A 15,488-nucleotide genomic window follows, 5' to 3' on the forward strand; every position below is an offset into this window, starting at 1 on the left:
AAAAACTAGACCAAAATTTGGTTTTGTCAGTTTTAATTGTACTGGTTATTGTTTGGGGACATCTGGTCATTTTTTTTTACCATGGTTGTAACCAGTTTCAATAAAAAAAATTAAAAAAAAGATGGATACCCTACTGACAAAAAGGAATGTCATATTCCCATTGATGGGGAAATTTAAAGATGAACCTAAATATTATTTACAACCTTTACATATGAATTGCATTTATCATTTCTACTAACATTTGAATGCACGTCCAACAGCACTTTTTTTGTACAACAAAAATTCACAGCAATTGTTTGAACCACGACTGAACCAATGTTATGAGTCGCAGATGGTCGGTCAATGTAATAAGTTTTGTTACCATTCAAAATGTGTACTACTTTCCTAGAAAAGACTGTTTATTAAATGGAATTGGATGTGTCACATCTGTCAGTTCTTGCTTAGCACAATACAAAACATTCATGGACAAAGAGACAGTGTTGGCTAAATAGCAAAATATATCTACAATATATACAACTCATTTATGTCATTCACTTGCTTATGTAACACCTGAATGAGACTTTATAAAACCATTACAAATTGAAAATAGCACCAACACGAGTTGGGTTGGGATTTCTCGGATGGTCCACTTGGCTCGGTATCTTTGTCCAAAGTGGTTTTTATACCTGCCGGTTCTTCTTCAATATATTGACGTACTGCTGTCTTGCTCGACTCACAGGCGAAACGCACGTCGAAGGCATGTCCAGTTTCACAGAGGCTGAGGAAGGAGAACGCACACTGGTTACAAAACGTATCATTTCCGCATTCTTCTTTAGGAGGCACTTTGAGAATGTACACAAAAGCACCAAATCAAATTGGGGTACTTACGATTGCTTAATTCTCTTGACATGGCTTCGTCCAGATCTTGCCGCATCTGCAACGCAATGGAATCAATGAGAACGGATACAGAATGAATTGTACATGGAATTACAGAAAAAGGCAGAGAAAATAACGGACGAAAAATGAAGTACAACTACCATCATGGTTTGATCCAAAATGTATTTTTTTTTTTTTTTTTTTTTTTTTAAATGACCAATTGGTGCCTAAGGACTAAATTAGACTAAAGAGGTGAAAATAAATTTGATACAAAATGGCCAATTACCAATTCAACGCTTATCACACCAACCTTGGCCAGGTAGTCCTCCACACTGCAGCTCGCTACTTCGCTCGGGACTTTTAAGCAGTGGCATCGGTATTGGACGTTGGCTGGCGGCGCCGGGCCGGCTCCGTCCGAAGGGGGTCCTTGACTTCGTCTCAGATTGAGCAACTCCTCCTCCAGCTGCTTCTTGGTCCTCTCCAACTGGCTGCGGGAGGACACCTCTTTCTCCAGCTCGGCCTGAAGTTGCTCAACCTGGAGATTTAACTGAGACAAAAGAAAAACTATGAAGCCGATTGCTTCCAAATTGGATTTTGCCAGAGACAAACCTTTTGTATGTCCCCTACGCTGGTTTGCTGATCATGCAGTTTCTTCTTGGCAATTTTAAGCACAGATTGAAGCCTAAATTCGGGAGTGAAATTCAGAAATATAGTGATGACAAATATGAGGCAAAGTTTTGGAAGCACCTGTAGATTTCCTTTTGAAGCTCCGAGTTTCTCTTTATCTCCTGGTCCAGACGAGAGTCGACGGACCATTTTTGTTCTGCTAATTCCTCGGCTTTCTTTTTGGCCATTTCCATCTGAAATAGAAACATTTGGCACATTTGGAGTTTTTGACCGCTACTTAACATTCAGTGCCATTGACGGTTAAATACGTCAAAAATATTAAGTGAATGAGTTAACGGCCACCTGGGTGTTCATGTCGTGTTTTTCCTTTTCCAGCTCTGCTACACGGAGTCCTAACTTGGAACGGTTCTTCAGCTCCTCCTCCCACATGACCTGAGTGTCTTGAGCACTGTTCGACAACACGTTATGTTTTTGAACCTGAACAGAAGACCGCAAAAGTCGTACCGCATCGATTCACGTTCGATGAGTGTGCGAAAACACAGCGCTCGCCTCTTTGTTGAGTTGATCCTCCAACGTAAGCTTCCGACTCTGAAGATTTGTCACCAAGTCCTCCAATTCTCCTCTCATCTGTAGAAATATTTATTTTTTCCAATTTTAGAGGTGCTGTGGGATTTTTTTTATTATTTTTTTTTTTTTAAATATGTTTTCGCGCTGCTCACCCTGGCGTCCTCCTGAGCCACCTTCTGAAGCGCATCAAACTTGTTGCACTGTTGCTTTGCCGAAGCCTCCAACCTGATGTTGTTCAGCTCCAGCCTGGTGTGGCACACGTCGACATGACATTGGGTCAAAAGACATGCTAGCGTGTATCGAGAGAGTGACTTTACCTTTGCACAGCTTCTTCCAGCTGTTTGGTGACATCATTGGAGGCGTCCACGGCAGCCTGAGCTTCCTTCTGCTTGCGCGCCGCAATGCTCAGTTCTCGTTCTCGTTCATCCAAAAGACTCGCCCGCTCCTTTATTTCTTTCTCGGCTTGGATGCATTGGGCTTCGCTTTCCTGCAGCTAAATGATGGAGGAGAGGCATCGTCGGCAAAACACTGTCTGTGCTAAGAAATATTCCCAAGGGGCTCGGATTAGAACGGTGAATCGATTATAAAAATAGATGTCAATCAATTGAAACGAGTAAAACGACGAATCGATTATGACACATTCGCAAATCAATTCGAACGATAAGAGTGATTAATCGATTGGAGGGGGACGCCAATTAATTGGAACAATTAAAACGATTCATCGACTGTGAAAATAGTTGTTGATTGATTTGCTTGATTATTATTTTGGGCTTTAATACAGATGAGAACAAATGAATTCAAACAATTAATCGATTAGAGGTGGTCGCCTATTAATTGACTAGTGAAAATAATTGTCGATTAATTTGCTTGATAATTTTGAGCTTTATTACAGATGACAACAGTGTAACAGATTTTTTTTTTTTTTTTTTACTTCACCTTTGCTTTTAGCTTGTCAACGTCTTGGAGGAGCCGAGTCTTCTCTCCTTCCAAGTCGGTGCGGTAGCGCGTGCTGAACTCCAAAGAAGCTTCGCACTTTGAAAGCTTCTTTAAGGAGTCGTCCAACTCCTGCTGCAGCTGCCTCTGGCAAGTCTATGTCACCCAAAACAAATTCAGACAAAAACGACTGTGTTAGGTAATCTACACCAAAAAGGTGCTATCAAGTATTGATCTCACCTGCCTCTCTGTTTTCTCCTGCTCCAATCTCCGAAGGAGAGTTTCAACTTCATTCGTCTTGGAGGCGAGTTCCTTCTGCGCCGTCCGTCCTTGCTGGAGCTTTTCCTCGCAATCACTGCGAAGCTTAAACAAAGTGTCCTCAAAAGCTTTTTTGGCGTCCGTCAAAGCGTTCTCCTTGGCCGTAACTTTGCTATGCGCCTCCTCCAGCTGTTGGCGCAGCGACGAGACTTCGTTGTGAACCTGCTTGAGGTGCTCCTGAGCGTTTTCTTGGTGTAACGCGGCCCGAGCGGCCAGCTCCTTCTCGGCCTGCAGGGCGGCTTCCAATTCTTTGATACGCAAAGCCGTCTGGTCGCTGTCGCGCTGCGCGTAGCTCAGCTGCTTGTCCTTCTCCGCCATCTGCACGTCATATCGCCGAACGTCGTTCTCCAGCGCGTTTGCCTGCGTTTTGGTCTTGGACAGCTTCTGGGACAGTTTGTTGACGTTGTCGCGAAGACACACGACTTCGCCTGGCGAGAAGCAAATTTTATAAACGAGCCGTCACGACAGCAGAGACGCAAATACTGACTTTCGAGTCGCTGGTGATCGTCCTTCTCTTGACGCAAAGCTTTCTTCAAGTCGGACCGATCCCGCTCAACCTCAGCCAGGCAGGTGCGGGCCAACTGGAACTCAGCCGCTAAGTTGCTGTGGGCTTGTTGCTCGGTTTCCAGGTGCTCGTTGGCCAGTTTGAGCTCGTACTTTAACGAGGTCACGGTATCGTTCCAATCCAAGGCGTTTTGGTTGTCGTTGTCGTAGGCGAGTCGGAGTTCCTGGCGAAGATCTTCCACCTGGTCCTTGAGGGCCTCATTCTCCTCGGCGAGGTCTCGCTGTTTGATGCTGGTGTGGGCTTGTAATTCCTCGAGTTCTGCTCTCAGTTGCTCCTGAAAGATAACGGGGGAAGACAGATTGATTTTTTTTTTTTTTTTTTTAACACCAAGACGTATAAAAATCGAGATCAATTCCAAGACCTCATTGATTTTGCTTCTTTTGTATTCCTCTTCCATCTCTTTCTGCTTGACGTGTTGACTGTTTAACGTGTGCATGAATGAATTGAGCGTGTTGTGATTCAGCGCCAAAAGCGTTTCCGTCTGCGCGCGATCCTCCTCAAGCTGGCCAGATGATCCCGAGAAAATCCAACAAATGAGTTCAACAAAATGGCCCACCTCCACGTTGCTCTTCCTTACCTTCTTGTTGGTACTTTCATTCGACACGATGGCGTTAATAGCCATTTTCAGCTGAAATCTGTGTGGGGAAAAATATTTCAAGTCAAAGCCAGCTGTTAATTTCACACGAAAAGATCAAATCAAATAAACTGAGAAAACAAAGCGGCCGTTACGTGAGATTTTCCACATCGCTTTTCGACTCCACTTTGCTTTGCTCCAAGAGACGATTTGTGATTTCCAGTTCTTGAAGCCTCTGCGTGTCATGATGACCGTTTGCGTTCAGCGAGCAGAGCTCGTCGATGTCCCACAGTTTCTTCTTACTTCTGGAGTCTGAGAAATACAAACCAGATCAGAGATCATGGATCAAACATCATTTGGCTTTCCGACCAACGTTACCTTTAGTGACCGCGTCCAGTTTCTCAATGTGGAGCATGATGTCAGAGTCCTCTGAAATGACACCATCGTCGGGATCTTTGGATAGCTCGCAGTCTTCGGTGTTCTGACGTTCACAAATTTGGCAATATGATAAATAATTTAAAAAGGAAAAAACAAAAAATAAGTATCATAGATAAAAAAAATAATATAACATTTAAACTTACCGCAATAGTGAAACATTAAAATTAGAAATTCAACACAATGAAAAATAAAAATATTAAATAAATAAAAAAATGAAATTAATTAAAAAAAAAAATAGGAAATTTAAACTTACCGCAATAGTGCTTGGTGTTCTTTTCACATATTCCGTGGCAAATAAAAAAAAAAAAAGAAAAATTGGATTTTGGAATATATACAGGCGCTCTAACAAGCATGAAGGTATACCTTCCGTCATCTTCCGACAGGTCGCTTAAACTGCTGCCGAAGCCTAAGAGATGCCTGCCGATTGCACCCTTGATCTGAGTGACACTGAGGTCATATGCTTCGCTAACCACGGTAAACGGTGAGGTGTCCTTCGTCCGCCCGTCGGGGCTCGGGTTGAAAATCCGCTGACGTGGTGATTCCACCCTGTCGTAAGAAACTCAAGTATAATGTTGTGGAAGACAACAAAAAAAAAAAAAGAAGCATAATATGGAAAATGGTGCAAACCTCCGAGAGGTGACAGCTGTCTGGACTTCTTGATAAGAAGCTTCAATTTGATTCGCTATGTTGGTTTTCGGCTCATTTGGAGGCGTCTCCACTGTCAAATGAATCTCGTGGGCCACCTAAAAATGCAGTAAAAACTTTTAAGACAGTGCCTGAGTTGATTTTGTAAGCATCCGACTGTGACATTTATGACTCGCGACCTCTGGGGTGAATTGAGGACAGCTCCGGGAAGTTTTGTGCTTTGACTTGAGAGAGAGCAAACTTACCACAGGTTCTTCTATTTTCTTGTTGTGAAAAGGCCCAGCCTGAGTCTCAGCAGTTGTGTTTAGACCAGCAATGCAAAGTGCGGGCGTAAAGTAGACTCCCTTCTTTTTGGCGAGTAACTGAGACGCTTGATTCTGAGGTGACTCTTCTGCTTCCCCAAGCACGATGATGTTCTCACAAGGAGGCGACTGATACTCTGCTATTTTGTTATCTTTCAGGGAGCAGCGTGGAGACTCCGCCACAGAGTCGTCTGATCCAGACTCTGAGCGGCAGGCTTGGCGAACGGAACAAAGGGGCTTGGCGTCCTTTTCATCGTTTGACTCTTCGTAGGTGGAGGTAGAGACGCTTTGCTTTTCTCTGTTAGGTCGTCCTGATTTGGCGAGCGCGTTGAACATCTCCCGAAAACTTTGAATATGACTTGAAACGGATTTCTCCTCCTCTCGGTCGCTCAGTCTCTCCTTACAGGTCTCGGGTAGCGCTGTCTCCGTCTGAAATGTGAGTTGGGGAGGGAAAAAAAAAAAAAAGACGAGAGGCAAGCTTTTACATGAATACATAAAATGTCTGCACATTTTATTTCCAATATGCATAAAAAACGAAACAATTTTAATTTAATATTATTATTTAATATTCATTTTTATTCATTGAATATTTTAACTTTAATATCGCTTCCCAATACAGCTGTGTTTTGTAAAAAAAAAAAAAGAAACAATTTTAATTTAATATTATTTTATTTGAATATTGAATATATTATTATTTATTTAATTATTTATTTATTATTTATTTATTTATTTATTCTTTGAATATTTTAACTTTAATATCGCTTCCCAATACAGCTGTGCGTTTGTGACAGGTCACCTTTTGTCGCTGCTCGACGGAAGGAAAACTCGGTTTGCCGTCTTCGGGGGAGCCTGAAGGGGAGGTGAGATCTTCACACAGAGAACACGCTCTCCCTCGCTCGTGCGAGCATTTTTTACCTCGCCCAACTGCTTTCTCAAGCGGCTGTTTGTCCTTTTGGATCCGGTCACAAAATGAAATCAAACTGTCGTCGTCCCAATCGGATTCTGAAAAAGCGGCGTCATTCCAAAGACACGTTTTAATACTGTGCATATTTGAGAAAAAAAAAAAAAAAGGCCAGTCGAGTCTTACCGTCACTCTCCTGAAGAAACATGTTTGGGGAATGGCGACGTACGAGTGATCTCGGAGATGCGACGGCTTTTTTGTCGTCCGGGCTGATTGTTTTTGAGAGCGCAAAGGGCGCCTTTGGAGGCACGTAAAAAACATCTTCAAGAGATGAACTGGAGCATTCTTGAATGTCCTCAAGCTGAAGGTCATTTTTGCATCCAGGCAGACTTTCAGGACTGGAAATGCTTGAGTTGTCTGAGGCTGATGGATGGCGGATGGCATTTAATGACCAAACGTGCAATGTGCTTCGTTAGGTGCTTTACGTTTCCAAGCGTTACCTTCGTCGCAGTCAAATTTTCCAAATTCTTCCGTCAATTCTATCAAATGAACCAAGTAAGATGTTAAAGACAATCACGTCGGTTATGGGTGGGGAAAAAAAAAAAAAAAGAAAGACTTACCAAGCTTTTCCAGGCTCTCTTCTTCACATTTGCTCAAAAGCCATTTGTTTTTGTCTGTCTAAGGGAGCAAATACTGTTATTAAAAAATGATAAATAAAATAATAATGAAACAAAAAAATAAAAAATAATAATAATTTGGCCATAGTTAGCTTGTATTCTGACCTCTTTTGGTTGAAATTTCTCTTTTCTAGCATGTCCAGTTCTGGCACATTCGCTAAAAGGCGAATGGAAGCCTGTTAAACAAATCAAAAGCTTCAAGATGCCGTTTTTATTTTCCCCTCACGGGACTACTAAACTGAAAGCGTCATACAACGAGCCGACAAGTCCATTAACACTCCGCTTCTAAAGACGTGATGACATCACCATCTTTGCTAGTGGATGGTCCTCCACAAGTCTCCAGGGCTCCGGCAAGGTTGCCTTGCTGTAATTTGCCGATCTCGTCACGTGCAAACGGAGGTGCCGGGGAGCCCGCCGGGTTCCTTTTGTTGGTGTGCTCACTAATAAGGAGGGCGCAGCTACAAGAGATTCAAGACGATGACATCATCACTACGTTTTGGGGCCAGAAGTCCATATCCAGGCAACTCAGACACAAGCGCTGTGCGGTGGCAGTAAACTCAATTCAACTCACTCATATAAGCGGAAGTGTCTGGAAAAAAAAACGGTAGCAAAGACAAAATGAACTTACGCTCGATGACCGTTCTCAACAGCGTAGTCCTTCGCCGACAGTCGCTTGTTATCCTTCAGCGTCAAATCTGCTTGAAAGGATAAAAGCATCCGCACCATATCCGTGTGTCCATTGCCAGCGGCAATCATTAACGGTGACCTGAAAGTTTTGTTTTCTTTCAACAACATTTCTTTCCATTTTGTAGGGCGTGTCGTCATTTTGCTCCAACCTTTGGTGTTTGTCTAAAATATTAACATCAGCGCCTTTCCTCAACAGATACTCGGCCACCGCCACGTGATCTCCTCGGACTGCCACGGTCAGGGGTGAAAGGCCTTTCTTCAAAATGAGATCACAGACATGGGAATGATGTTGCATTTAGAATAGACAAGAGATGGACTCACCAGATTTTTGACATTGAGCTCAGCCTCCTTCTTCACCAGCATGATGACACAAGAGAGTGAGGGGATATTGGCCGCCAAATGTAAAGCTGCGTTTCCGTCCACATCTGTCAAGTTGGGATCAGCTTTGTTGTCCAGCAGAAGGTTCACACACACGTCATTCTGGCATTGCACGGCCTGGTCACATGACGACAAAACGGAAGCTTATCAAGCAAAATGTATCCGCTATGAAATTGCTTTGGCTCACCTTCATCAAGGGAGTCCTCCTGTGGCTGTCGCGCAGATTGATGTTGGCTTGTTTCCCTAAAAGGAATTCCACCACCTCAGCATGTCCATTGGCGCAGGCCAGATGAAGGGCTGTCCTGGAAATAGATGATAAGCAGGCTTTTTTTTTTTTTACCTGTCTGTGACATCATTGGACAGACGCTTACCTGTTTTGCTCGTCCACCTTATTAATATCATCATCGCACATGGCATAACCCCGCAGCTTGGTGACGTCACCCAGCCAGGCAGCCTTGTGCAACTTTTCCATTTTCCTTCTAATCACTTTGTAGCCAGCACCAGCGGTGGCTGGGCTCCCACTTTCAGAAGCACTACTTGATGAGCGCATCTTACTGGAGAAACTGGCAAATAATTTCTTCATCTTGACACAGCAAGAGCGTAGCAACGTCACCTAATTGATGTAGGATAAAAACTCCTTATTCCAGAAAAGTCACATTCATTAGTTTTGGTAACTTTGCGCATATGAAATAATTGCTTTGTTTTATAACGGCGAATGCAGCAGCCAGACACATATCACGTTAAAATGTGATGTTGAACTTTTTTTTTTTCCTCGCTATTATGGCACCAATGAGCTTCCATAAACTTACCTGAAATGTAAAATATGACTCAGGTTGAAGCAATCTACCTCATCTTTTGACTGACACTTCACATACTTAAACAGAGAAGTCTAAAAATCAAGCTGACCAGGGTTAGTCATCGTCCTGCCTGGGTCAAATGACATGAAAGTGTTTGTTTACTTTTGATGCCAAGAACCGGAAGTACAGGTGACGTCATCGTGAAAAAAAAAAAGTAGGTCATTAAATCAATATATTCCCCAAAACGGTATTGAAATGAATTTACCAACAGAACGCCCTTTACAACAAACACATTACATCTGGATAATGTTACAAATCCATTGGTATTAAACGGCCCCAAGAACAACGCAGTTAAGTCACCGAGCTAACTATTATGAAAATGATTATTTACTGTCTAAAATGAATATTTTTTTTATCCGCAAATGGCGATGGATGAAACTACCAAACGCCAATAAAATAAATTAAATAAAAACCTGCTAAACGCGGCATGACACGCTCGAGGCTGTCAAGCTGCTTTACTGCACGCCTCAAAGCAGAGAAATTCTCTTCAGTTCTCCACCTAATGACGTTTTTAAACGCCACATTTAAAAAAAACAGAAAACATGGCGGAAAGTGTGCGAAGACAATTTATCATGCTCGACGACTGAAAGCTACAGAAAAAAAACTACACAAATAACGGTGTGGCGTGGTCGTGCATGTTCTTGTAGTGGGTTTGAGTTTTCATAATTGACCGCTAGGTGGAGGTGTTGGTCTATAAAATATTTACGATGCAAGTGAAGTGCAAGAGACGCTGTCAGAAAAGACATGCAAGACCAATAATTGTTCGAGCACCATTTGAGACACCGTCATCACAAACCCCAAAAATAATCCATGACATCACTATTTTCCATCCAGAATCAGAATCTCTTTATTGTCCCTGAAACTGAAATTAATTTTGTAGCAGGAGCACAAAGACATTGACAAAAAAGGGAAACAGAGCTGATACCTTATCAATTATTTTCTATAATTGCAAAATATTATTAATGCATCGCGCAGACATGCAAATAAGCAATAGTAATTAGAGTAATCTAATGTATTATCATTGATTATTGTGAACAGCTCTACTTTGGTACTCCAGTCCTCGTTGTATTTGCAAGGACGTTCTCTTCCCAGGCTCCTCCCCTGCTGGCTCAATAATGACATCAAAAGTCATTTGCAACCTGGCAAACCAGCAAGTAGAAATCCATACGGGGGATTGAAGTATTTCTAATCCCTGTTATACATTGTAATGAGTGAATATCCTCTTCAGAAAAAGGAATGTTTCCCCAATTTGGGGGCGTTGACCTTGGGGGAGCTTCCAACAACATAATGAAGATGATGTCACTGCTTTGTATTAGCACTTTAATGTGTTTGTGTCATCTATCATTTAAAGCACATCAGATCCTCTAAATAGAAGCGGCGAAGGGTATTGGATATGCAATTAAGGGAGAAACCCCATCAATCATGCAAATGAGATTTCATTTCTTCTTGTATGGAACCTCCACCTGTGTTCCATGATATGATGAGCAAGTTATAATGTATTGAAAAATCTGCTCTATTTATGCACAATGCATAAAATGCCTATGGAAATAGTTCAAGCAATTATTTTGAGTTTCGTCTAACATTATTAGCAGCTCTTCCATTGGAGGAAAAAAAAAATCGTGTGCATTATCTTTCAAGCGTGGACCACAAGAGGACCATGTTCTCATTTTGGTAATGACCAACTTTGTTTCCGGGCCTGTGTACGTATATATTCACACACGTATATATCGGTAGCAATGGTATTAGTAGCGTTGATATTTTCATTCTGATTGGGTAATGCAAATTGTTGGCGTATTTTGCAAAAAAGAATAAATGAAGCCAATGGCTGCAACTTGTGTGCAGTGGGAGTGCAAGTGACAGTGGAAGAGGATCAGAAAGCTACCAACAGGACAAAGTGGGCGGCAAAGGCAGTTCGCTGAAAAGCAAAGAGGTGTTAAATCAAGATGACACCTCTTTGTGCTCAGAGAAACCGGAAGCCAGGTACGCACAGCAAAATTATTCTTTTTCAAATCACCATAACGGAGCTTCCAGCTTTGCCTCGCCTTTGTTTCCCCGAGCAGAACATGGACGGTATCGCCATTGTCCGAGCGGCTCTCCATTACAGACAAATCGGAAGAGCGGACGGCCGAGAAGATCTCGCTGCTGGAAGTACTAAGCAAGGCCCACTCGAACCGAGCCGGTCGTTACAACCGAAATCCTGCGGTGTACGATGACATCGCTTTAAGTGACGATGAGGGAAAGTACGATTTTTTTGATGTTGGATGAAATTCTTGCTGATGCGGAGGTAAATTAGACTGAGAGACAAATATTATTTTCTAAAATATATCTTTGTTGTCAACAGATCGCAATGTAAGCAAAATGGGAACAAACAGGTAAGCAATAAAGCAAAACGGCTTTTCACGGAATGTGTCATCACAGTGAAATGCAATCATTGGAATTTCAGCGCACGGAAGAGGTCGGCGGCGTCTCGGAATACCTTGATGACTTCACGTCCACCTCATTTTTCACTGAAGGTGAACTTGGAGTCTTCACCTCCAATTCATGTTGGTTGTAATGCCCAAGTGTATTCAAAAATAATGATTTATTTATTTGATTTTTATCATATTGGCCCGAATTTAAGACTAGGTTTTTTTCATTGAAATAAAACTGAAAAAGGGGGGGGGGGGGGTCGTCTTACATTCGGCGTTTAGACAAAGGCTTTTTTCAAACTTGCGTCTTGTAAAAGAGGGGGGGTCGTCTTATAATCGGGGTCGTCTTATATTGGGGCCAATATGGTAATTGAATTGAATTACTTTGCTCTCATATGCTTTTCTTGGCTTATCTTGAGCAGATGACCAATTTCGGGTGAAGCCTAAAGAGCATAAGGCTAAAGATCTTTCTGTCGTGGAGTACAAAAACATACATATAGAAGATGAACTTGCCAACCTCAGGTAGAACCTCGGTCTTGGGCCAATCATCTCGAATGATCTCTGCTGAGTTTTTTTCTCTTTTCTTCTGTCAACATCAACAGATCTTCGTCAAAGCAACAGGAGGAAGACTGCCTCAATACCATCAAGATGGCTCAACTCAACATTCTCAAGGTGAGCAAGGAACCAATTGAAACGTTGTTGTTGTTGCGGATCTGGCAGCGACGTGACTTTTACGCTCTACCTCAGTTGGAACAGGAACTCCAGAAGACCCATGATCAACTGTGTCAGGAACGCTCTACAAACGCCCAACTGCAGCAAAAACTCAAGCAGACCAAGGAAGACGACGGCAAAAGAAGCAAACATACCAAAGTAGACACATTGTAAAAATCCAATTGCGCTTAGCCATTTGTGAACTCTTTGCTCTTGCCTTCCAGGTTGAAGAGGAACTCCAACAAGCCCACGATCAGTTGCGCCAGGAACGTGAAGGAACGAAATCGCAGCAGCGGCAAAAACCAAAGAATCCCGACTGCAAGCAAGGGACGAGCACGGAAGAAAAGAGCAAACATCGTGAGGTATGATGGAGCTCATCTGGAGCACTTTGAAGATTCAAATACATGAAAATCAGCTCCATCTTTCAGGAGGACGTGAGCGCAGAGCTCGAAGCGCACAGCAGCGTCCAACAAAAGGAGGAGTCCGAAACCCTCAACGAGCAGCTGGGAGATGTTCGCCAAGATCTCCGACTCACCAGCGACAACGATGCCCAAAGTCTCTTGGAGTGGAACAACATGATTAGGGGATTCAAGTGCGAAGTGACCATCGCCAACGCCCGACTGGCCGAGGCTGAGCAACTTCGGTTGGAGATGGAGAAAGCTCTGCTCCAAGAAAAGGAGGAACAGCAGCGGCTGAAGGAGAAACTTGCAAGTCAGTAGTGGTTGGACTTTTATATGATCCTTTCTGGTTCTACCGCAAGCTAGTTGTTAGCACGGGTGCCTCGTAGCGAGAAGTTTCTAACATCAACCTTATTGTCTCCAGTCGAGAAGGCCAATCGGGAAGAGACCTTGACCAGCCTGACACAGGAGCTGTCCAAGGCCAAGGCGTACGGCAACTCCATAGAGAACGAGCTGCTGGAAAGAGAATCCCAATACATCCAAGTTATGAAAGAAATGAAGGAGCAAGCTAGTTTTTTGGATGAAAGAAAAAAGAAACTGTGCATTGCGGCGCTGAGACAGAAGGAAGCTCACGCCGCCGCCTTCGGCAAGGAGGTCGAGCAGAGGTGAAACTTTTCACTCGCCGGGCCAACCGCCGTGAAAGTAACACCGCTGTATGTTTGCCTTAGACTAGAGTCGGACGATCTCACTCAGGGTTCCTCCGTAAAGCAAGATGCGGAGGAACTTGAGAAGGAGTCTAACGAGGCCTCCAGGGTGAGTGCTTTGACTTCAAGCATTACAAATCTGATTGCGGTGTTGTCTGATTTTGTCAAAGCGCAGATGCTGGCAGACAAAAGCAGTGCCGAGTCCTCCTCCCTCGGCACCGTCAAGGAGCAGGAGAACTTTGGTGAGGCTGGCGGATCTGGGAAATATCTTTTAAAGGAGACCCGCGATGACCTTCCGTGTGTCTTGCAGATCCTCCAGGGACGGAGGAGATGGAGATCAATGATGACAATGATGGCAATGGAAGCGGCGGGGTGACGGGGAACGACGCCAAATCCCACAGCCAGCAGCCAGCCAGCGATGGACGGGACTGGCATCGGGACTTTGATGTGTTCCTGGATCTCCAGCGATGTGGTTTTGAAATGCTGGAGCGAGAGCTGAGCACTTTGAATACCCGCCTTCAGAGCCTCCAGATTTGGGCTCTCCCGCTGCTCACTTCCATTGACTGCCACCTCCAGCGGCTTTCGCAACAAGCGCCCGGCACGGTCCGCTCCAAGTGGGCCTTGCGAAGATGGGGCCGCCCAACTGGCGAAGCGAGAAGAATGGCTGACGACATGGCCGATCTGATTTCGAACGAATAAAGTCTCGTTCATCGGTCAGGTGTGCGCTGACGACGCTCTGGGCTGTGTTCTCAAGTAGCAGCTGACCGATTAAAACATCCAAACTATTTTGAGGAGATCCAAATATCTTTCACGCCTGATAAGCGTAAACATTGGCCCGGGCTTTCTGAGAACTCCCCACGTTTGATTCGATGCTACTGACTGACATGAACGTCAAGGACTTCTCAGTCTTTCTACCGAGTGAGAAGATTGGAAGACAACTTTGGGGTGTAAAAAAAATAAAAAGCACAGCTTCCATCCAAAGCAGCAGGTCTGCATTTCCTGAATGGCGTCATCGGCAAAACAGTTGCTGATTTCATATGTATTTTTACCCTTGGGGGAAAAAAAAAACGTCATTAACGGCGGCGTTTTTTTTCCACTTCCTGTCGAGGGACCATTTGTTTGCTGTCAATCATTTTTAATGAGGTGCCGATTAGCTTCTTGAGAGAGAGCACGTCGAGACCCGCGAGGCAGCTCCGAGGCTCAGAACTGCGCCTCAGCTTTGACGGGAAAACCCCGAGCACGCAATTACGTCGTTAGAGGATGTAAGCAAGCTAAATCAATAGTCAAATTTGTTTCCGCGCAAACGGTGGACATCTGTAATCAGTCAGACTTGTTCATTTTGGATTACCTGAGAGTTGACACCACTGTGCTCACCTTTCAGCCTCCTCACAGAGGAATTTGGAATTAATGCCTCGGTTTTATTTGTGTCATTCATTTGCTGGTCATAGGATGTTTCCAGCCATCTGGAAATGTTTTTTGATCATGTATTTTTTTTTTTTAAAAACCACTTAAACCGTATAACGGCCCCCGTGGGTGAGCACATTCAAATATTACAGTAAATGATTGTTTTTTTTACAGTAAGTACTTTGCAGAGTTAAATAAAACATCAAATATGCACACTTGAAATAGAACGGAACATGTTGGGTTCAACTCTCCTTTAAATCAATAATTGTTTTTCTCAAACAAGCTCTATCACTTCCAATCCATAAATCAGAAGTGCCCCCCCCCATTCAGGAATAATTTAAAAAAAGTAAAATAAAATAAAAATAAATCTAAAAAATAATGAACATAATAATTATTATAATAAAATCACAATAATGAAATAATAAATAAAATAAGATATTAAAATTTCTAAAGATTCCTATTGCCGCATCCGCTTTTGTGAAGCACAAATATCGGTCAGCCAGTTGAACCTGATTTTTCAGCGCATATACATACACGCA

General features: G+C 43.3%; 2 protein-coding genes and 1 long non-coding RNA gene across 16 annotated transcripts; 2 read left to right on the plus strand and 1 right to left on the minus strand.

The window, feature by feature from the left end:
* Positions 1-27: 27 nt before the first annotated feature.
* Positions 28-9,840, minus strand: LOC147055133 (uncharacterized). 10 transcript variants are annotated; one of them, XM_085914267.1, is made up of 32 exons: positions 9,277-9,834; positions 8,839-9,080; positions 8,655-8,769; positions 8,411-8,584; positions 8,239-8,345; positions 8,031-8,168; positions 7,709-7,860; positions 7,508-7,578; positions 7,346-7,403; positions 7,226-7,264; positions 6,912-7,148; positions 6,740-6,826; positions 6,621-6,691; positions 5,768-6,253; positions 5,505-5,620; positions 5,241-5,423; positions 5,131-5,149; positions 4,818-4,920; positions 4,595-4,751; positions 4,443-4,500; positions 4,227-4,367; positions 3,788-4,139; positions 3,223-3,728; positions 2,986-3,138; positions 2,367-2,542; positions 2,202-2,295; positions 2,032-2,109; positions 1,825-1,930; positions 1,465-1,715; positions 1,166-1,402; positions 868-913; positions 29-757 (listed from the first exon to the last, which is right to left on the minus strand). In XM_085914267.1, exons 2-32 carry the CDS (start codon positions 9,048-9,050, stop codon positions 660-662), a joined length of 4,821 nt encoding a protein of 1,606 aa, XP_085770393.1. In that variant the 5' UTR covers positions 9,051-9,080; positions 9,277-9,834; the 3' UTR covers positions 29-659. The 10 variants fall into 10 exon arrangements, 9 of the variants coding, with proteins under 9 accessions (XP_085770390.1, XP_085770391.1, XP_085770396.1 ...); XM_085914268.1 differs by having other exon boundaries at positions 6,621-6,673; positions 9,277-9,833; XM_085914266.1 differs by having other exon boundaries at positions 30-757; positions 1,465-1,537; positions 1,603-1,715; ... (1 more) ...; positions 6,621-6,826; positions 9,277-9,832.
* On the plus strand, positions 4,931-8,801 carry LOC147055134 (uncharacterized). Of its 3 annotated transcripts, XR_015066417.1 has the most exons (6): positions 4,931-5,358; positions 5,800-5,904; positions 5,984-6,101; positions 6,218-6,260; positions 6,616-6,684; positions 8,286-8,801. It is a non-coding gene; the product is annotated as an uncharacterized LOC147055134 (long non-coding RNA). The 3 variants fall into 3 exon arrangements; XR_015066416.1 differs by lacking the exon at positions 6,218-6,260 and having other exon boundaries at positions 6,599-6,684; XR_015066415.1 differs by lacking the exon at positions 6,218-6,260.
* A 927-nt stretch (positions 9,841-10,767) lies between the features above and the next one.
* LOC147055135 (uncharacterized) lies at positions 10,768-14,516 on the plus strand. Of its 3 annotated transcripts, XM_085914712.1 has the most exons (14): positions 10,768-11,024; positions 11,167-11,304; positions 11,385-11,564; positions 11,666-11,696; positions 11,768-11,837; positions 12,155-12,254; positions 12,335-12,404; positions 12,480-12,602; positions 12,668-12,805; positions 12,872-13,154; positions 13,266-13,506; positions 13,570-13,654; positions 13,721-13,787; positions 13,856-14,516. In XM_085914712.1, the coding sequence occupies exons 1-14, from the start codon at positions 10,999-11,001 to the stop codon at positions 14,242-14,244; spliced, it is 1,941 nt and encodes a 646-aa protein (XP_085770838.1). In that variant the 5' UTR covers positions 10,768-10,998; the 3' UTR covers positions 14,245-14,516. The 3 variants fall into 3 exon arrangements, with proteins under 3 accessions (XP_085770838.1, XP_085770835.1, XP_085770837.1); XM_085914709.1 differs by having other exon boundaries at positions 13,570-13,787; XM_085914711.1 differs by having other exon boundaries at positions 10,768-10,995; positions 13,570-13,787.
* Positions 14,517-15,488: the final 972 nt, after the last annotated feature.

The sequence above is a fragment of the Syngnathus leptorhynchus genome, chromosome 6, assembly GCF_054491065.1.
Source record: "Syngnathus leptorhynchus isolate UIUO chromosome 6, UIUO_Slep, whole genome shotgun sequence".
Taxonomy (NCBI): Eukaryota; Metazoa; Chordata; class Actinopteri; order Syngnathiformes; family Syngnathidae; genus Syngnathus; species Syngnathus leptorhynchus.

Bases quoted from the DNA above. Each gene is read 5' to 3' on its own strand.
- LOC147055133 (XM_085914264.1), bottom strand. From the start codon at position 9,050: ATGAAGAAATTATTTGCCAGTTTCTCCAGTAAGATGCGCTCATCAAGT. The intron at 7,404-7,507 runs GTCAGAATACAA...TTGCTCCCTTAG, and splicing joins AGAAATTTCAACCAAAAGAG to ACAGACAAAAACAAATGGCT. The intron at 1,931-2,031 runs GCGAGCGCTGTG...GTTGTCGAACAG, and splicing joins AGGATCAACTCAACAAAGAG to TGCTCAAGACACTCAGGTCA.
- LOC147055135 (XM_085914709.1), top strand. From the start codon at position 10,999: ATGACCAACTTTGTTTCCGGGCCTGT. The intron at 11,838-12,154 runs GTGAACTTGGAG...TATCTTGAGCAG, and splicing joins CACCTCATTTTTCACTGAAG to ATGACCAATTTCGGGTGAAG. The intron at 12,255-12,334 runs GTAGAACCTCGG...CAACATCAACAG, and splicing joins GATGAACTTGCCAACCTCAG to ATCTTCGTCAAAGCAACAGG.